Raw genomic sequence first — 17,168 nt, 5'->3', positions numbered from 1 at the left:
GATGGAAAGGTCTGGAGCAGTGCTATTTTTCTAGAAAAAGGTGCCGGAACTCACCATGAACACCTCTCGTTTTCTTAAAATGGCAGTGGTGCCCACCTGAGAGGTGCTGGAACTGAGTTCCAATGAGTTTCTGCTTGAAAAAAGTCCTGGTCTGGACGACCATATTTGGTCCCTAGGCCTGAATTTCCCTAGCTCTGGCAGCAGCAGAAACCACAAATGTCCTAGATAATACCGCAGCCCATTCCACTTCCTAGTGGAAAATGCCAGCACTCTGGTGAGTCACCCAGAAACGTGGCAAGATCCTTTGGCTGCTGGATGGACAGTTCTTTGGAAGTACTAAGACTAGTGTAGAAACTTAAGTTGGGCACCTTAGATTATGGACTGGCAGATGTCTTGAAGTACATTGACATGGGGTTTTGGACCAATAATAGTTTTAACAATAGCAACACCTAAAAATGCAGTCTTTTTTTCAGGTAGAAAGCAACTGAGCTGCATAGCTGTGTCCTGATTCTAACCGACTTTCACTTTCCTCTGGGAGTGGAGGTACTAGTCACTTCCTCTTTCGGGTTGTTTTTACCACAAAATGTGTAAATCAGAATCTTATCCATTGCATTTCCTTGAAGGTAGTCAGCAGAGAAATTCTGGCAGATTGGGTCATTGCTTGGAAAAAGTTGAGGGTCTGTGGGGGGTTTTTCTCTTTCTATACAGTCTGGCTGTTGCAGGGAACCAGCCAGGCTTCAGGTATATTTGGGATACCTCAAGGCTCAGGATGCTTCTCTTGTGCTCTGTTCTTTCAGACCACCCCTGTGACTATGCAGGTCGGAGAAGGGCAGCAAGTTCAGATTGTCCAGGCTCAGCCACAGGGGCAGGCTCAGCCAGCACAGAGTGGGACTGGGCAGACCATGCAGGTCATGCAGCAGATCATCACCAATACTGGAGAAATTCAGCAAATACCGGTAAGGAGGCATCCGACTAATCTTATTCTTTGTGCTCAGGCCGTCCTCTTGTGACCCTTGTTCTCAAGAGGGTCTTCTCTCTGAAGGCTGTTGTTGTTGACGATGATATCCTGCTTTTATGACAACTCAGAAGGCAGAAATGGCACTGTGTTAGGGACTTGTGTTTACTTCTGTCTGCTCAGCACCCATCACTGCTTTGAGTGGGCTTCAGTCTTCAACTTTGGGTTTCCAGATGCTGTTGGACTGCAGCTCCTCAGCCAACTTAGCCATTGCTCAGAGATTATGGGAGTTGTAGTCCAACAAAATCTGGGGCCCCAAGGTTAAAGAACATTGTGCTACAATAAAGAACCCAGTAGTTCCCTTCTGTGTGTTTCTCCCACTTCTGCCTTCTGCTGTGCTGCACTTTCAAATACCCACCAACCCACACACACTCGCAAACCATCTGTACCCCTCCTTCCTGCCATCATTTCAGAAGTTCAGAAAAAGCATATGTGGTGCAGTGCTCTCAAGTCTGAACACTTCTGTAGTCCAGCTAAGTGTTTGCATGTTGCAAATAATCGCTGAAATAATTATAACTCTTTTGTCATAAACCACAATTTTCTGTAAAAGCCAACTAATCAGGAAGAAGATTAGGATAGAGCCTGGCACCCTGACATGATAGCTTTCCATTTGCACAGCATTCTTTGATGTGTAGGAGCATTTGGCGGCGGCGGGGGTATGTGTGTCATCCTTGCCACCAGCACATATTGGAGTGCTTTCTGGACACTTGACTCTCAAATCCATGCTGTTTCTCTTCTGTGTGAGCTTCAAGGTCCTTCCATTCATTGCACAGCAGTCTACCTTATGCCTGAATGTCCTCCTTTTTCTTATTCATGCTCCTCTTCTAAATTTCTTCTGTCTCCATTTCTTCCTCTCTTGAAGACTTACGCCAGTGGCTCTAAAACTGTGCATAATACTGGGAGGAAGGGTCCAGAGTTTCAGGGAGCGAAAGAGGATCCTCCAGCAGGCAGAGCCAGAGACTTTTTGCCACCAGAGCAGTTGTGCTTACCATGAAAGATACAGAGATGGGTGAGCTACAGGTGGGAGCTCCTGGCTCCAGTGAGCTCATTCCCTTCCTGCTTCTTTCACTTGGTGGAATGGGTTAAAGAGGAAGACTTGGATGAGCCATGGTCGTGCTCTTCTGATGCCACTGTTGGCGTCATATCTCAGTCAACAGATCCTTATATACAGCAGCTAATTGCATACATTCATGTAGATAAGTGAGGGTATACTGCGTGCTTGGCTGCCAGAGAGTTGTGAGGCTCTGAAAGTAATTTTTTTTTTGGGGGGGGGGGACCTGAATTCATTAAATTTTTGAGCATGCCTTATGCCTCTGACAGCCTTCCCTTCTTTCCACCAAGCCAACTCCTTGTCTCTCACATATATCCACACATCCATTTTGCGCACATCTTGTTCATTGTCGCATAGGCCGCAAGCCCTATGGCTAGGATTGGCTGTCATTTGTATGTTCTGCACAGCACACTTTGACAATACAGTGGTACCTCGGGTTACATACGCTTCAGGTTACAGACTCCGCTAACCCAGAAATAGTGCTTCAGGTTAAGAACTTTGCTTCAGGATGAGAATAGAAATTGGGCTCCAGTGGCGCGGCAGCAGCGGGAGGCCCCATTAGCTAAAGTGGTGCTTCAGGTTAAGAACAGTTTCAGGTTAAGTACGGACCTCCGGAACAAATTAAGTACTTAACCCGAGGTACCATTATATATATTCAGTGCTCTTAAGTCAAAGATCACATCGTCTTTCAACTTTTGTTACCAAAGCTGCATTCAGCGCTGAAATATTCATTTGTCTGCTTTGTACAACCAGGACGGGTTGCAGTCCTTAAAACAACATGAAAAGATATATGAATGCTTTTAAATAATAAACTGTTCAAGTGTTATGTAAAGTCTGTGTGTGTGCTGCAAAGTGTTTGCAAACTATACCCAGCCTACCTTAGGAAAAGGTTTTGCAGGTGCACCTCAAAACAGCTTGAGGCAGTGGGATTTAACTTTAACTCTGTGACAAAAGCTTTCTGGTTGTGAGCAGTAGGATAATAGTTAAACCCCTGAAAGTCTGCCTTGTCCATTTCAGAGTTAGCTCTTATGGTTAAAATCTAACTAGGGGCCTTTCGTGGCAAACAGGGTTTGCCCCTGAAGGCAAATTTTGTTGCTGAAAGACAAATGCATAGAGGTGCCTGTGCTCACATAGAGTATATCTGCTACAGGGGGCTACACTTTGCCTGTAACAGGGTGATGACCTTTAGAGAAAAATATTTCATCATGGAGAAATCGGCAAGGGGGCAAACTGCAAGCTTCATAGTTTCTGCTCCAAATTGTTTGGGCATCAGTGACAGGTATTAAAACACTTTCTCTGTCTGAAGATCTTCTCCCACCTGCTCCTAATAAAAAGGGGGGGGGGTCCATGCATATAGTACACAAGTGTCTAATGTTAAAGGACAGAAAGTTGACTATTTGGAATGCTGTCCCCGGAAAAACACAACTGGCCCTATGACAGTCAGTTTGTAGATGCAAGGCTAATATTTCCATTTGCCTTTGGTAGTCAAGTAGCCTATACTGAGGTGCTCATCTTTTAGGGTAGTGGGGTAAGAATTACCCTCCTTATAGTGTTGTACGTTGATTATTATTTTTTTAAGGCTCTTAATTTATCTTTATGTTTTTGTATTTTTTATTGTTAAGTTGCTTTGAGACTTTTTGTATACAATTACTGACATAGGTAATACTGTAGTAATAATTCAGAACATAACATGGTAGCTTATAGCTCAATCAGAAATGCTAGGTTGCATGTTCCCCTTCACTGAAGAGCAGCATGTGGATACCTATATTTCTGCCTGATTCCTTTCATGCTCCTATTGTTTTGCTGTCAAGGGGGATAATGTAAAAGGGGGACATGTGGTCACGTTTCAGCCCTGACTTTATTTAACCCTCCCTGTGTAGTATCTCTCTCTCTTTCGGAAACAAGGGTGTAAAGCCTGCATGTTTTAGGTTACCAACTATGTGCCATCTCCTACTGTTTCTAGGTACATCTCAACACCGGTCAGCTGCAGTATATCCGCTTAACTCAGCCCGTTTCTGGTGCCCAGGTGGTCCAGGGCCAAATCCAGACACTTGCAGCCAACACACAACAGGTATAAACTGAGGTCCAGTGGCTTGTTAATAGCTGTTTAAATGTACCTAGTCTGTTGAAAAGAAGTGGATTTTCCTGAACTTGGTCACTCAGGCAAAGGAGTGGCAGTAGTTTCCTTGGTCTTTTTTCTGCTGCCTGCCTTTTTCCATTTTAAAAAGTACGGAAACCTGTTTTGGACCTACTCCATCCTACCCCACCCCTTCATTTTTCAAGCAAGGTCCCGAGGCTTGATCTCCAGAATTTCCATCAAAAGACAACTCCCAGAAAACAAATTGCAGTTAACGTGCACTTTCAGGAAATACCTGTCATGCATCAGAGAAAACTACAAGATACAAAAGATGCAACCTGTCCTGGAACACATGCTGGAATACAAATACCTGGCTGTTATTTGGCACAGGCCTCCTTCAGTGTTTGGCACATTCAGCTAAATGCTATTCCTTCCCTTTTCTTCCCACTCCCACCTTTCTTGTATAGGTCAGCTTTTCTGTTCTGGCCACCTGCCAGATTTAACACAGCCATTATTTCTGTTCAGTCACCATATCTGATTTCCAGTACTTTGCAAGAACCATTTTTAGTCACTGTTAATACATTCGTTAAAAGCATCCTTTACTTTTACGTCCGGTATAACAGTATTCCTGCTCTTTCAGGTCTGGGATGCATCTTTAGGTACAGCCTAGCAACACACTCAGTTTTTTAAAAAACATATGCCTTTCCCCTCCTACTCCATGCACGCAGTTTCCTTCTCTCAGCTGGCTGTGTGAATGGCCTATAGCAGGCATAGGCAAACTTGGCCCTACAGATCTTTTGTGACTACAGTTCCCATCATCCCTGGCCACTGGCCCTGTTAACTAGGTATCATGGGAGTTGTAGTCCCAAAACATCTGCAGGGCCGAGTATGCCTATGCCTGGCCTATATCAAAGGCTTGTCTTGAGGCTTTCAATATCACTTCCACCCCCCCAGGTGTCTACCGCTTCCTCCTGTGAAATACATCCATCCAATCTCAATAGGCACCATGGCATTTTTTGGTCAAATAATTCACACGAGCAAAATAATCTGAAAATCTAGCATGCATAACAAAGCAGCCTCAATCATCCTTTTGTCCTCACCCTTCCTCTAGGCGTATGTGGTTTTATTCTCTCTAATCTCTCTGATGAAGAAAATTTGTTTTGCAAATTGCTGTGTTTTTGTATGTTGAAGATACTTCCATAGAATAATTCTAATCCTTTCTTTTTGCCTTGTTCTGTTAAATGGGGGCAAGGAGGTAGATTTGTGAACCAAAGGGCTCTGATACCAGCCGAAGAGAAGAGCCGCCTGGTGGGGCAAGCATGTCTTTAAAATTAAAATGGTCTCTCTGTGTGGGGGTGCAGTTAAGGCAAGTGGGCTCTGACCTCCTTTTTTGTTTTTACATGGTGGGGCTGCAAATGTCAATAAATCAATCATCTATTTTGTAGATTGCACAGACGGAGGTTCAGCAGGGACAGCAGCAATTCAGCCAGTTTACAGACGGACAGGTATGAGCTTCACAACCCATGGTGACAGCCATTGAGTTGGATTAAAAGAGGATCAGACAAGGCTATCAGTGGCTACTAGCCATGATGCTACTATGTTCTCCCTCCACAGTTGGAGGCAGTATGCCTCTGAATGCTAGTTGCTTGGAATCAGAAGTGGGAAGTATGCTGATGTGCTCAGGTCCTGCTTGTGGGCTTCTTATAAGCATATTGTTGTCCACTGAGAACAGGATACTAGACTAGATGGGTCATTGGGCTGATCCAGGGGGGCTCTGACATTAGAACACCTTGATGTAGTTCAGAAGGAGGTGAGTCTTCTCTAGCTCCTATCTGGCCATCTTCCTGCCTCTTATTTTCATTAAAAAAATGAAAAGCTTGGGAAGTTCATGGCTTCTGCAAAGTTAAGTCTGTGTCTCCATTTGATTATTTCAAACTTATAGTAGGAGAAAGGGAAACTGTAGAGGCAATATTTCACAGTACCAATTGCTGAGAATCACAAGTGGGAAGAGGGCTGTTGCGGTCGGGTCCTTCTGGCAGGTTCCCCATAATGGGCAACTAGATGGCCACTGTGAGAACAGGATGCTGGACTAGCTGGGCCTTTGGGATGAGCAATGATGTTGTTAGGGATGTATGTGGCTGTGTTAATTCTTCACTTTCATTGAAGTAGGGACTCCTTGAGTATCATACATGACCATGGTGTGGAGTACGCTGCATCAGCAGTCTGTTTATTAAACTGCTTGACCTGGCATAGTGGGTCTCACTTTTGCCTATGTAACGGTTGTTCCAAGATGCTGCGATTCTGTATTTGAATGTATCCATTGAAGAAGGAACCTCAGTGGGTCTCTTTGCTTGTTCTCTTCCAACAGCTCTACCAGATCCAGCAAGTGACCATGCCTGCCGGCCAGGACATCACCCAGCCCATGTTCATCCAGTCCACCAATCAGACAACAGATGGACAGGCCCCACAAGTTACAGGAGACTGAGTTGGTTCAGCCAGAGGGCTGTGGGATGTTATGGAAGATACACCATCTTGACTGCTGTACTGCCAACCAGAGGCCCTCTTCAGCTCTTCTCCTCCATCCCTCCCCCAATATATATCTGCATTTGATATAAACCTGCCAAGGGCAGCAATCTACGTTGTATTCTATGAACTGCTTCAATCTGGTGGCAGACAAGGAAACCCCACAAACTGACAATGTTGCAATATTTTTCTTTTTCTTTTTTTAAAAGAAAATGGCAAATTCTACATTGCTCAGCAATTCTGCTTTGTATATAACTGATGAATTTTTATAGGGCTCAGTCAAAAGCAGTGTATCTGTTTCCCTGTTTCTTCATTGGGGCAGCATCTTTTCCTTGTCCCTCCCAGTTCCCTGTCCAGTAAACTTCATCTTCCAGGACTTTCATCCGCAAACAACCCTGCGTTGGCTGCATAAGCTGGACATATCCCCATCTTCATATTTCAGTCAGGAAGTGTGCGAGCCTGCGTGTGGGTGTATGTGTGTGAAAGGTGTCTCTTTTTTTAAATGTCCCAGATCTAAGTATTGTTAACTTCAGCTTCTGAGGGAGGGGGCAGGGAGGGGAGTAAACCAGCCCCAGCAATTCTGTATTAAACCTGTTTTTTGAAGGCAGCTTTCCCAAATGTGTGGCACCCTCCAGATGTTCTGGACTAGGGCATTGGGGGTGGGGAATCACGTTGGGGAAAGCTGCCCCATAGGCTTTAACATTGCCTTGAACTATTTTTTTGAAATACTTTCGGTTTGGATGCAGATATGAGTTATTGGTTACCTGTATGAAGTCTCAGTCAATGCATGTGTAAAATAAAGCTGCATGAAATTCAATAAACTTGTTTTGTATGATAGTTCAAGAGCCGTGTGTCTTCTCTCAAATCAGCAGCCCAACAGCCCCCACTGGATGGTCCAAGACAACTTGGGCCCAGTGGCAGAAGATATAACTGGCATCTTCCCCTGTAGTGGTAAAGTGACAAATCTACTGAATTTCAAGGCTGCCCTAGAATCCACTGCTTGAGGCAAGGTTGCTGCCCTGTCCTACAACACTGGAAGGCTTGGCCTTGCCCTAAAAGGAAGGCTGATATCTGCCATAGTGTTCCTGTTCCCCACAAACTTCTTGGTTCCCCTTTCCCCAAGAATGCTGAGATTGCCTACCTGACTGGTACAATTCAGCACCCAAGTTCAGTATTATTAGGAAAGGAATTCAAAATTAGTAAACTTGATGGCATTTCTCCAGAGTGCGAAGTAGGCTGGAGTTGGTTTTGTCAGTACAGGCAGACATTGCTTTGTGGCTATTAACACATTTGTATCCAGGCATCCCTCCCTGGAGAAACTGAGCTGTATATAGCAGACTTCATTCTGGAATTGGTTGGGTCATCACTCCCCAACCTACTGCCCTCCAGATGTTCTGGATTATGATTGCCAGCATTGCCAATGTCGGGCATGGGAGTTATAGTTCAAAACACAGAGAGAGCAGTGGGGAAGTCTGGGTTAGGCTGGGTGTTGGTGACTGTGCCATGATGGCACAGCTGGGATTACGGTTTAGCAGAGAGCTGAAATTAGATCTTCCTTGGTTGTAACATTCTGGATGGTATATCTCCCCCCTCTGCATGGCGTAGTTGTGAAAACCTTCACTTTTCATTTCAAAATTGAAACCACACCTCAAAGCATCTCTGAGATGGTGCTACTCCAAAGTTAGGGTGACAGTGGCGGTTTCCCGCTCACAGTCTCCAGTTGGGGGGGGGGGGACAAGTCAAGAAAGCAAAGTCTTTCACGATTAACATTGCCTTTGTGGGCATCTGGCTAGTCCAGAGGGAGCCAGTTCCAGAAAGAGAGAAAATGTCTGCTTAATGGTCAGTTTGTGCACTTGAATAGTCTTGAAAGCTGCCCAAAGAATTAATTTGTTACGGTCTTTAAATTCACACTTTCCAAATCCCTGGATATTTATAGAGTGAAAAAGAAGATTTTCTTCTAAATCTAGTATGGCTAAGATGCTGATGCTCTGGATCTGAAGATTGGACTACTGTAATGTGTTCTTCGGGAGGCTGCCCTTACAGCTGGTCTGGAGTGTAAAATGAAGCAGCTAAGCTACCCTACAGCAAGTGTATGTCTAACCAATGCCATTTACAATTCTATGAATTCCAAACTGTAATACAATAAAATTCAAGACATAGAAGAAGCCATGAAAATACCATCAGAAATCCTACAGTTATCTGAAGCCTTTCTGACATGCGTGCTTATTACGATTGGATGTCCTAGTCTTCGGGAGCTCAGTTGGCTCTTACGCCTAAAAAAGGTTATGTGCTAGCCTGTGTAAAGATTTAAAATAACTCACTCACCCCGCTTCAGTGGAGCCCCTGTCTTTGTGCTTCAGTGAGAACGATGGTTGCTTCCTAATTGGAAGGAAGAGTGACCTGGGCAGGAACGCAACATTAAGCTTCCCATCCCTGCCTAGCAAGCTGAATTGATGGAAGCAGGACCAGAGCAACAAATCAAGCAGAGACACAGCAGGCAGCCTCCTCAGTGGGTGCATATGCTGGATTTACAGGAGTCAGTCATTATTTAATTGCTTGCTTTCTCAGCATACTGTAGCAGTTTTACCCCTGGCACAGTCACATACCACACAGTCTGGGAGATGTCGCTGCAGGTGCTGTAAATTTTGCTCTCGTTGCTTCTCCCAAAAGAGGAAAATGTACCCTCAGACCTAACAACATGCAGTTGGGCAGGATACGTTTCCTTTAATCCAGGCATGTCCAGAGTCCATTTTGGGGGCCCACTTTGAAAAAAGTTTGGACACCACTGCCAATCATTCCATGACCATATATGTCTTCCATCCAGTGAATAAAGTTTGAAGCCAAAGGTGAGGAACCTGTACAACAAGGGCCAAATTCCCCTCTGGGTAATCTTTTTTTTTGGGGGGGGGGAATACCAGAGGCGGGCAGGGCCTGGGTCAAAACCAAGCAGAGTAATGAATGAAAATGTTGCCATTGTACCACTTGGCTAGTTTCTACACACTCTCACACACTGTCCAAGTGAGCGAGAATGGAATACGAAGTCCCATTACACCCGGAAGAGTGTGAAGCAGAGCTGATGACTGGTGAAATTCCCCAAAGGCCAGACAGAGAGACCTGGGGGACTTCATTCAGCCCCTGAGCCTGAGATTACCCATCCATGTCTTATACCATCTAATAAAATAAGGTCTTCTAAATTAAACCTCCCTAAGTTTGCATCAGGGGACGCAGGTGGCGTTGTGGGTTAAAGCCTCAGCGCCTAGGACTTGCCAATCGAAAGGTCGTTGGTTCGAATCCCTGCGGTGGGGTGCGCTCCCGCTGCTCGGTCCCAGCGCCTGCCAACCTAGCAGTTCGAAAGCACCTCCGGGTGCAAGTAGATAAATAGGGACCGCTTACCAGTGGGAAGGTAAACGGCGTTCCGTGTGCAGCTCTGGCTCACCAGAGCAGCGATGTCACGCTGGCCACGTGACCCGGAAGTGTCTCCGGACAGCGCTGGCCCCTGGCCTCTTGAGTGAGATGGGCGCACAACCCCAGAGTCTGTCAAGACTGGCCCGTACGGGCAGGGGTACCTTTACCTTTACCTTTTTAAGTTTGCATCAGACTAAAATGAGGTGCTTTGAAGGTGCTTCAAAACACATGCACATCACAGCATCAATTTAGGAGAGTGATGGGAGAATGCCTGGCTCTAAGACAATGTCTGAAGCACTATCTGCAACTTTCAGAAGTCCTATGAACCTAAAGCTTTAACAATAACATATGTAACCTGATTGGTTAGGGAGCACCTTTTGTTTAACTAGTCTCTTTAAAATTTAAGTTTGCAACCTTAATGTGTAGTTAAAGACTTCTGTCAGTCTCAAGTTCTACTGGAGCACCAGAGTCTCATCCTCAACCCCACTCTGGTTTCTGAGATCTCCCAGGGGCATTGCTATACTGGCAAGACCTGCTTGAGAACTGAAAAGATGAAAGTGGAGGCCTCTGTCTTTTGCACCTTTTGTGTTTTGCAATTGTAGCAGCTGGCCGACCCCAGAATGTACAAATTGTATCCCTCTTCTGGTCACTAGAGGGCGCAGGACTCATTTTAATTATTTTATTCTTCTGGAGACAGTAGCATCGAATTGCCCTCTTTAAAAATGGCTGGTTAAACGTTACATAGTTATGTGACTGAGCTCTGTCAGATAAGCATGCAGGGGACAGCTGTATCTTCATTCAATCTGAATGGGTGGAAGATTTTACCCTTCTGTCTGTCTTGAATCCTCATTCAGCTTCATTGGATGTTCCCAAATTCTGGAGTTACGCGGGAGAAAAACTGTTCTCTATCCACTTTCTCCATGCCATGCATCATTTAGTAAACTTCCAGCATGTTTTACTCTCCTTTTCTCTAAACTAAAAAGGCCCAAACCCTGCAACCTTTCCTCAAACAGGAGTTGCTCCACCCCCTTGATCATTTTGGTTCACCTTTTCCAACTCTAGAATATCCTTTTTGAGGTAAAGGCAACCAGAACTGTACACAAGATTCACACTGCATATTTGTATTATTACGATATTGGTACTTTTATTTTCAGTTCCTTTCCAAACTATCCACAGCATAGAATTTGCCTTTCCCCCCCTCACAACTGTCAAAAATTGGGTTGATCAAGCTATCAACTAAAAACCCCAAGGTCTCCTTCCTGGTCAGTCACCGCCAGTTCAGACCCCACAAGTATACATGTGAAATAAAGATTATTTTGCCCTCATGTTTATCACTCTATATACCTGTTTATGTAGAACTGTGTTTGCCATCTTATGGCCCATTCCCTCAGGTTAGAAAGGTCCCTTCTGGAGATCTTCAGAATCCTTGGTTTTTTAGAAAAATAATCCTTAACAACTTAGTTTCATCTGCAAACTTGGCCACCTCATTGCCCCTCCTTAACTTGCTTATAAATAAGTCTAAAAACTGAAGTCCCAGTAACTATCCTTGTGGGATTCTACTTTCTACCTCCCTCCATCGTGAAAACTATTCACTGTTCCTAACCAATGCTTCCTGTTGCTTAACCAGTTACTGATCCACAAGAGGACCTCTCTTCTTACTCCATGACTGCTAAGATTACTCAAGTGACTTTGGAGTATTTTGTCAAATAAGGTGGATGTCTAGAAACAAAGCAAAAGACAGAGGATGGGGAAGATGAGTGTGCAGTCTTGCTGCTTACAATTCTGGTCCTGGCTAATATAAAATAACCCTTTTCCCCTGGTCAGCTGACAGCCAAAAGCAATAAAGAAATTCCATTTTGTTCATGTTTATGTTTTTCCTTTGCCCGTGAGAGAGGGTGGAAAAAGGTAAATTTGGGAACCAGCACAAAGGTAAAGTGATGCCGGGTATATTTATATTGCCAGGAAGCGGAGGCTGCTAAAAATAGTCTGGACTCAGGAGCAACAACCTCTGAGGGAAGACAGACCAGGCCCACCGTGGGAATGGGCAGCCGTGTGGACGTCATAGCTCCAAACAATAAATCAAGGGCCCTCTTCTAAGATGCCCAAGCGGCAGACCGTCTCCCAGAGCACCCCTTGCTGAATGTGCCTCCCTTGCCTTGTGAAATTATAACCTATCCAAAGGACGAGTTTGGTGGAAGGAAGATGACGGAAGGTGTTGCCAAGTGGAATGATGTTTCAGTTGTACGGGGACGGAGGTGTCTCCGCTTCTCAGCTGAGATCAAGGGGACGTTCTGACGCACGCAAGGGCAAGATTTTTTAAGCTCTGCTAAAAGGAAGCGAGTGTCTCCACTCAGCAGAAAACTTGGGATGCTGTTACTGTGGGAGGTCACCTGGGTGCCATCTCTCAGTGGCTGTGCTGTACTCAATCCATTTTTCAGATAGGAAAACCTGCTCTTGGCATTTGCTACTCCAACAGAGACCTCCAGGTATAGGGCAGTATATAATTTCAAATGACAAACAAACAAACAGTAACACTACCACCATCACTGCTCAGAGGCCTCACTGCTTTCTGATGCAACTCTGCCCATTCTCTCTGGCTGCCCTGCACAGGACTCCCTCCCTGAACACTTCAGCTCTTCCTTTCCCTTCAAATCTCTCCTTTAAACCTACAGTTTCATCAGGCGCAGCATTCTTTGAGATCACCACAGGGGAATTAACACCCATCCCTAGAGTACGGGTGGCACTGTCCATTTTGTTTTCTCTCCATTTTTCATTTTCCCAATCTTAAATTCAGTTCTCCACATTCCTGAAGTGATTTGCAATGGGTTTTTTAAAAATGCTCATGAAATTTTGTCAGCTTATTAGTGTGAATTCCGCCTAATAAACACATTTTGGAATTCATTTTCTACCTCATATACACATTTTTGGCAAGCTGCCTTCCCTAGTATAAGGCATTTTGGTAAGTTATTTTCACTACAGTACTATGTGCATTTTCATGCACACTCTCCTCTAGGAGAGATAGGTGAGTGAGCTGGCTGGTCCTCACCTTACCCAGCTGTGCCTACCTGGGTACTTGGTACATCAAATTAGACTGGGAGCAGGTTGCTATTGTCCATAAAAGCACCATCTCCTTGACCATAAAACCTCTTTACCTTAGGAAGGGCTTAGAGGATCTGCACTTGGTGTTGCACCAGAGAGAGCAACTGGGGATGTTTCTAATCTATCTGCCCCCTGTGGTCCAGCAGCATCTCGGATCAGGCTGGCCAAGGTAGTCTCTAAGAAAAGGCCTGCCTTTTAACCCTTCCTGTGAACCTCCTCCAAATTCACCTTGCAATGTCAACTTTGTGCCAAATCCAGTGACAATATAATGATGAAAGTCCGGCTGGCCTGAAAAAGATTTTCCTAATCTTACTGACATTCATTTCACTCCACTTTAAATCCTGCAGCTGTTTTGCCTCAACAGGACCCTCCAAATCCAGAATCATTGTTGCCTCTGGGTGAAATTGGGAGGGACCTCTAATAATAATTCCTTCTCCCTGCTCCCCCCCCCACCTGTTTCCCAGGCACTAGCTGCTCTTTCTGCCGTTTGCATCCTTTCTTCCCTAGTTTATGTGTGCCATAGATTTAAATAGCTCCAGCAGTCATTCTCTCTCCCCAGGGAAGCCTGGGAACTGTAGCTTGTGAGGGAAAAGAGTGGAAGAGATCTCTTAGGAAGCATTCTCAGTCACCTCACACCTACTGATAATTCTTTGAGGTGCGTTGCAATTAGCTAAACTGCTAGAAAGCATATGTAAACTTTGTTGCTAAACTCTAAGCCTGCAACCCTATGTATGCTAATTTGTTTTTGTTTGTTTGTTTAACTTTTCTACTCAGCCTTTCCTCCAGGGGGTGCAACATGGCATGCATGGTTCTCCCCTCCCTGCTTCAACCGCCTCAGAACAACCCTGCAAGGTTGTTTCAAATTCAGAAACTTCAGTAGGAAATATGTACCACAGGGGGTTCTGTTTCTGCATTGCAGAGGGTTGGACTGGGTGGTCCTTGTTCTGGGAGTCTAGTAAACATTTCCATATCGTAATGGTTCTAAGGGGTTGCTCGTGCGTAAGTTGCCGCCACTCCTGGCTAGGTTACCTGGTTGAACCCTTTCTGTCTGGACAGCCCTTCACTTCGCGGCTGTCTCAGTCGCTGGCAGAATCCGTCAGTGGGCGTTTCTTGAACTTCTTCCAGCAAAGAAGTTCTTTGACGCCAAGTCTCCTCCTACTCTCCCTGCGCGGAAGTCTTCTGCGCAGGGAGGGTGTGGGCAGCGGAGGACCCGTGCTCTCCCCGCTGGTCTCCGGTGAAGAGTCCTGGAGCCTCCTCTCCGATTCCCCCATCTGCCCCCCTTCTCCACTGGTGTTATGCTGATTTCCTTCCCCAGCAGATGGGCTGCCTCTCTCCCTACTGGGACCCTCTCCGGCATCCCTCTGGAGCCTTCCCTCCACCTCTAGCTCCGATGGCAGTTCCCTGTCACATATGCTCCAACATTTCTCCAATAAAAATATGGACATCCTAAGGAAAAGTGAGGGATGTGGGTGGCGCTGTGGTCTAAGCCACAGAGCCTAGGGCTTGCTGATCAGAAGGTTGGCAGTTCGGATCCCTGTGATGGGGTGAGCTCCCATTGTTCGGTCTCTGCTCCTGCCAACCTAGCAGTTTGAAAGCATGTCAAAGTGCAAGTAGATAAATAGGCAAGTAGATAAATAGGTCCCGCTCTGGCGGGAATGTAAACAGCATTTCCATGTGCTGCTCTGGTTCGCCAGAAGTGGCTTAGTCATGCTGGCCACATGATCCAGAAGCTGTACGCCAACTCCCTTGGACTGTAAAGCGAGATGAGCGCTGCAACCCCAGAGTCGTCCACGACTGGACCTAATGGTCAGGGGTACCTTTACCTTTACCTTTAAGGAAAAGTGGGACATCCAGGATGAAATCAGAAACCGGGATGTCTTCTCTAAATCAGAGACGTCCCTGGAAAATAGGGACATGTGGAAGGTCTGCATTTCATTTGGCTGTATTGGGTGTTCATAGGAACATAGGGAGCTGCCTCACACCAAGTCAGACGACTGGTCCAGCTAGCTTGGTATTGTCTCTATACTGACTGGCAGTTCCTTTCCAGGCTTTCAATCAGAGGTTCTATGCTGGAGATTAAACCTAGGACTGACTGTGTACTCTGCCTCCCCCAGACAATTCAGCTGCCTTATCCCGAGTCTGGCCATTGGCCCCTCTACTTCAATACTGGCCACATTGACTGGCAGCAGCACTCTAGGGGTAATACCTGGGTCTCTCACTGCCATACCTGGATAGGTTACTGGGGACTGAGATCTTCTGCTTTCAAAGCAGATGCTCTACCACTGAGCTATGGCCCTTTCCCTGGTCACACCCTGTGCACAGCTTCCCACATGTTAAAACCTCCCCTGGGGTCATTTGTCCGCTCCAGTGGCTGCGCCTACACAGTGATAAATAGGATATCTCAGGGACACCACAGCTAATTCCGCTGGCAGTGCTTGTAAAAACAAAAGGTTTTTTTTATAATTGGAATGAAAAAAAACGAGGAAAAAGATTTGTGCCAAATTGAGGAGATGGGGGATTGCAGGCGGGGGGTGGCGGAAGGAGCCAGCCAAACGATTAAGTGATCGGATTTTCCCTCGAGATGAGATTGTAGCTTTAACGGGTGATCAGCACTCTTAAGCTCTCGCTGGCGCAGCATTTAAAAAGAGCAAAATCTGTGTGGTAAAGAACTTTCATGAACGATTCTCGGTTCCCAAAGCAGCAGGCCAAGGAATGCCCGACTTTAGCACTAAGAGCACGGGGTGGCTGCTGCTGCTGCTGCTGCAGATCCTGCCTCTGTGATGTCTCCAAAACAGTGGATTTTGGGCAGGGGAAGGGAAGCAACCATGTGCAGAAGGAAGGCCGGAGACCAAAGTTGTCTCTGCTGGTTTCAGATGTGAAGCTTGGACTATTTCTAGGCCTCCGGGAAGGTTATGGAGTTGCAAAGAGCGGGGTGAAGAGAGAAAGTGTTGTGAAATAAATGCATAAGAACCTACTGGATGAGGCCAGTGGACCATCTTGTTTGGCATCCTGCTTTCACCTGCTGGTCACAAGCAGGACCTGATCACAAGAGCCCTCTCTCCTGTGGTTTCCAGCAATGTATGCCTCGGACCACGGAGGCAGAGCACAGCCATAAGACTAGCCCTGTCCTCCAATAATCTGCCTAATCCTCTTTTAAAGCCATCTTAGTTTGTGGCCATCACTGCCTTCCATGGGAGTGAATTCTGCAGTTTATGTGCTATATGAAGAAGTCCTTTCTTTTCTCTGTCCTGGATCTTCCAACATTCAGCTTCCTTGGATGTTCATGAGTTGTGAGAAAGGGAGGAAAACCTTCCTCTATCCAGTTTCTCCATGCCATGCATAGTTTTATAAACGTCTATTACATTACCTCTTCCTCACCTTTCCTCTAAACTAAAAAGTCACATACACTTGCAACCTTTCCTCACAGGACAGTCACTCCATCTCGAGCAGCTCCAAAGAAATACTATCGTCTTTTCACAAAAGGATGTCATCTTCTGCTGCCCTGATGCTCAGCACATTTACCTGGGCATAACAACTATTTTGTTGCAGAAAAGAATAGCATGTTTCTGCAAAATCCCCAGCCTCTGGCAAAGGTGGTTTTAGGGTAGCATGACTGGTCTGGCCGCACTGGGGTCACACTGCAGGGGACACCACAACAATGCTGTAGAATGGAGCGTGAAAGGTGGGGGGGGGAGCACTGAATTTTAGTGTTGCACGACATGCCACTGAAATTTGAGAGCCTAAAGTCTGCCACTAACTCTCTGAGCAGCTGAAGACTCCAGAGGTTACAACACTTCAAGGTTTTGTTTCCTTGGATTGAAGGTCAGTGGAGACTGTGGTGTCTACAGTATGTTGTTTTATTTACACACACAAACACACATTGTGCATAGGATAGAGGTAGGACTTCCAAATGTCCCTGTTTTCCAGGGACATCCCTGTTTTAGAGAAGCCATTCTGATTTCTGATTTTATCCCAAAATATCTCACTTTTCCTTAAAG

General features: G+C 45.7%; 1 protein-coding gene across 3 annotated transcripts in view; it reads left to right on the top strand.

Moving 5' to 3' along the window:
- The window catches only part of NFYC (nuclear transcription factor Y subunit gamma), a 52,563-nt gene extending 45,060 nt beyond the window's left edge, over positions 1-7,503 (top strand). For all 3 annotated transcript variants that reach the window (XM_081921210.1, XM_081921209.1, XM_081921211.1), the window contains exons 7-10: positions 798-956; positions 4,030-4,137; positions 5,589-5,648; positions 6,512-7,503. In XM_081921210.1, coding sequence (XP_081777336.1) covers positions 798-956; positions 4,030-4,137; positions 5,589-5,648; positions 6,512-6,628 — 444 coding nt within the window. In that variant the 3' untranslated portion in view covers positions 6,629-7,503. The remainder of the gene's footprint in view (positions 1-797; positions 957-4,029; positions 4,138-5,588; positions 5,649-6,511) is intronic.
- Positions 7,504-17,168: the final 9,665 nt, after the last annotated feature.

The sequence above is a fragment of the Podarcis melisellensis genome, assembly GCF_964234715.1.
Source record: "Podarcis melisellensis genome assembly, chromosome: 8".
Taxonomy (NCBI): domain Eukaryota; kingdom Metazoa; phylum Chordata; class Lepidosauria; order Squamata; family Lacertidae; genus Podarcis; species Podarcis melisellensis.
Note: the sequence above shows the minus strand (reverse complement) of the source record. Positions and strands in the feature narration are given on the sequence as shown.